A 3713-nucleotide genomic window follows, 5' to 3' on the forward strand; every position below is an offset into this window, starting at 1 on the left:
GAACAACAACAACAACAACAGGTGAAACAACAACAACAGGTGGAAGAACAACAACAACAGGTGGAAGAACAACAACAACAGGTGAAACAACAACAGGCGTCCTCACCTTGTTCATGACCACGATGAACGGCAGCCTGGTCTTGTAGAGGATACTGGAAAACACAAACAGAATCTATGATTGGATCTTCGTTCTGATCAGTTCCATGTTCTGCTCTTTGACTCGGGTCAGTCTGCGGTTTGATTATTTCTGCACAGAGCAGCTGATCGGCAGCTTTATCAATGTTCTGATCGATCACACGCATCGACTGGTGACGTTTTCTGATGAGACCTTTTACACAAAATGATGCAAATGACCAAAAGACACATGAAACTCCTACAAACAGATGAAGAATCAAAACTAAAATTAAAAAACACATTTAAAGAAATCTTAAAGACGTACACGGAGTCACCAGAACGGCACGAAACATCCACAACAGGAGGAAGAGTCACCACAGAAAGGACAAAGCTACACAACAGGACTCAGATCTGCCCTGTGACACGCAGGAGGACTCGTCTTTCACTAACACCTGTCACGTCGCCATGACAACAGTCCAGTTGCTGAACACCTGGACAGGTTCTGCTGGATCCTCTGTAGACAGAAATACTTTATACTTGTTGTGTTTTTAAAGGTTTGGGAGGAAACGAAGTATCCGTCAGCAGCGAACTATGAAGCACGAGTGTGTTACAGACAGTCTGCAGTCAGGCAGCGCCCCCTGCTGGAGCACCGACGCCACTGCTGTCAACACACAGAGTCAATGGTCTCTTTACTCAGCAGCATTCAGGAGAAGAGCAGTGGGAATAGAGAATGAAAAGCTGCTGGATGAACCTCACGTCACCGCCGTCGCCTTCACAGACGGTCTGTGTCCATAAAACACCTAAAAAACTAAACTCTGAATCAACACAAAAACACACAAAATCGGGGGAAAAAAGACAAAAAGTGGTAAAAAAAATCACTAAATCAGAAAACATCTGACTTCCTAGAGCTGCATTCAGTCTGAGGTCCTCATGTTAGTGGAAAAAGGATCCACAAAGTCAGCAGAAACATGTGAACCTGTTCTCCGACGTTCTGCCTCCAAACACAAAGACACAAACACACACAAACACACGACTCCGTGTCCTAACCTTCCTGCGTCCCGTGTTGTAAACGACACGCCGACTCACCTGCAGGCGTACAGCATGTTGGACATGAAGGTGACGGGGCTGACGCTGCGAGACGTGTCCATCACGTAGATCACCACACACGGGAAGGACGACGCCTGCAACACACACACACACGCACGCTAACGTCATACGTGACTCAAACACACACGGCTGGATGTGGATGCGTGGCGTGAATACGGGTCGACCCACCAGCGCCTCCGTGATGATGGTTCCGGACGCCGACCAGGTGAACACCTCGATCTGACCCGGGGTGTCGATCAGAACGTACCTGGAGAGAAACGCAGGTGAGGCTGAGGTGACACACTGAACTGGTAGAGTACATAGAAGCTGGAATTAAACCAGTTTAAACCAATTAATGAAACCAGACATTCAGGATGTAAATAAGCGTCACAATTAGGGATTTATTTAAGGAAAAGGAGGGAAGGAAGTGCATTTAATTTACAGAGTTGTAAAAATAAATGCAGCATTATGAAATAATTAAAAGCAGGTATTTTGAAATGTCAGTTTAAAGAAAAGATTTACTCTTACATGTATTTACATATTTATCACCACATTTACTCATTTCAGTGTTTATTTCACAGCGCAAATATTTATTAGTGAATTTATTTATTTTTTCACAGCGTTCCGTAAACGATATCAGAAACCTTAACATCGGATATCAGCCAGACATGTTAATATCGTGCATCACTGCCAATGAGCAGGAAACAGTCGTGTGTGTAGATCAGCAGAGTTCTGGTTGAATTTAATCCATCAGAGAAGTTCTGAACTCAGCTGGAGATTACTTTCAGTCTGATCTTGATGCAGGTTTGTATTCTGTTCAGTCCAACGTGAAAGTGCGCTAAAGACGTTTTGTCCTAATTGTGATGGTACGACTCTATCTGGATACTAACCGGTGATTCTGCTGCTTCTTCTCGATGAACTGCATCACCTGAACGGCACAAACGCACACAGTCAGACAACAGGAAGCACCGTCTCCGGCCCGGACACCAGCTGAAGTCGGGTTTGTTGTAACGCTGCTGCAGCAGCTCAGACACGGTGTCCAGAAGACGCAGTTCTGCACTAAAGCTGGCGTCCAGGTGCTGCAGCATCATTCACAGTCAAACTGACCAACTCCTGCGTCAGTGTGTCGGGTTTAGCATCAAAACAGAGCGAGCACACTGCCCCCATCAGGCCAGACTGGGAAATAAACGTCTCACGCTCTTAATGAAGCTGAAGGTAAACAGTGTGGAGACACCAGGGAGCTTCACTCAGCGACGCAGATGGACTAAACTGTGTGCTGTGAAGACGCTGCTCACCGCACAGGTTTAATTTAAGGGTTAATTAAACCGTTTACTGCAGAACTAGTGGCCTGAAAAACACACCAAACTATCCAGATAAACAACAACAACAACAACAACAACAGAGCTGCCTACAGAGGATCCAGGTTGGTCTGTTGGATGTATGTTTTTGTAGCTGTTAATTAGTTTATATAGTTAATTACTATAATTAATGGTGCTGTAGGGTGCTGCTTTACATTTAAATTAATGATCTCAATAATTAACAATGAAAGTCCTTAAAATGAATTGGAGTCACTTAAAGGAGGTTTGAATCAGATGAAATCCCAACATCAGCACCACCACATGCTCGTAACGCCACCATTTATGCTTTTACTTTGTCGCCCCAGTGACAGCGTTGTTTACAGGAAAACACCGAGTGAAGAGCTTGACTTGGATCTACGGAGTCACCTGGTCGAAGCGAGTCGCGAACAGGTTGAGCGACGTCACGATGCCGCCGTTGGGTCCGAGTCCGTACTGCTTCATCACCTCCTTGTAGTTCACCGTGTCCCTGATGTCTGCAGACAGAAGGACAGACTGAGGAACCGCAGCAGCTTCACGAAGGAACCAAAAGCTACAGGTCCAAGTCGTTAGCCGAGTGTCGCTTTAACTCTGGACTCTAAGACCATGTTTTGTTGTTAACTGATGATTTGATGCAAAATCAGTGACGATGTTCATGTTAGAAAATAAACAGTTTAAACCAGCTTATTAATAATAACTACAGCAAGAATAATCATCTGATTTTACACAGAACTTCCTAAAATATATAAATATATACAATATAAAATAACAGAAAACGCATTCAAGCATCAGGTTCTAAAAGGAGGCAAAAAAGAAAAAAACTCTGTGGTGGATAAACACTGGTGCCGCATGTGACCAGCTGCCGTCCAGTAAGTAGACGGGTCCTCACCGATGTTAGCAGGGAAGGGGACCTCATGCACGGCCGGGTCCAGGTTGATGACGTACGGAGGAGCTTTGTGAGTGTGAAGGTGAGCCGTCAGCCGCTGCACAAACACAACAAACACTGAGGTCACAACAAACAAACAACGCATCCGACGCCAGAGGGAAGAGCTACGAGGCCGGACCAGTGGGTTGTCAGGTACGCTGAGCTAAAGACCTGGCAGTGTCACGAAGGTGGCTCTCTTTTAACCTGCTAGGTCTCCATGGTAACTGATGCTGCGGAGCTAGGTCTCCATGGTA

The 3713-nt window shown here is 45.4% G+C and overlaps 1 protein-coding gene across 1 annotated transcript in view; it reads right to left on the reverse strand.

The window, feature by feature from the left end:
- Positions 1-3713, reverse strand: part of gpn1 (GPN-loop GTPase 1) — a 12811-nt gene that overhangs the window by 8230 nt on the left and 868 nt on the right. Inside the window, exons 2-7 of the mRNA XM_008288105.1 lie at positions 3424-3517; positions 2925-3031; positions 2091-2128; positions 1390-1468; positions 1201-1295; positions 107-152 (exon numbers count right to left, since the gene is read on the reverse strand). Coding sequence (XP_008286327.1) covers positions 107-152; positions 1201-1295; positions 1390-1468; positions 2091-2128; positions 2925-3031; positions 3424-3517 — 459 coding nt within the window. The remainder of the gene's footprint in view (positions 1-106; positions 153-1200; positions 1296-1389; positions 1469-2090; positions 2129-2924; positions 3032-3423; positions 3518-3713) is intronic.

Source organism: Stegastes partitus, unplaced genomic scaffold, assembly GCF_000690725.1.
Source record: "Stegastes partitus isolate 25-593 unplaced genomic scaffold, Stegastes_partitus-1.0.2 Scaffold540, whole genome shotgun sequence".
Lineage (NCBI taxonomy): Eukaryota > Metazoa > Chordata > Actinopteri > Pomacentridae > Stegastes > Stegastes partitus.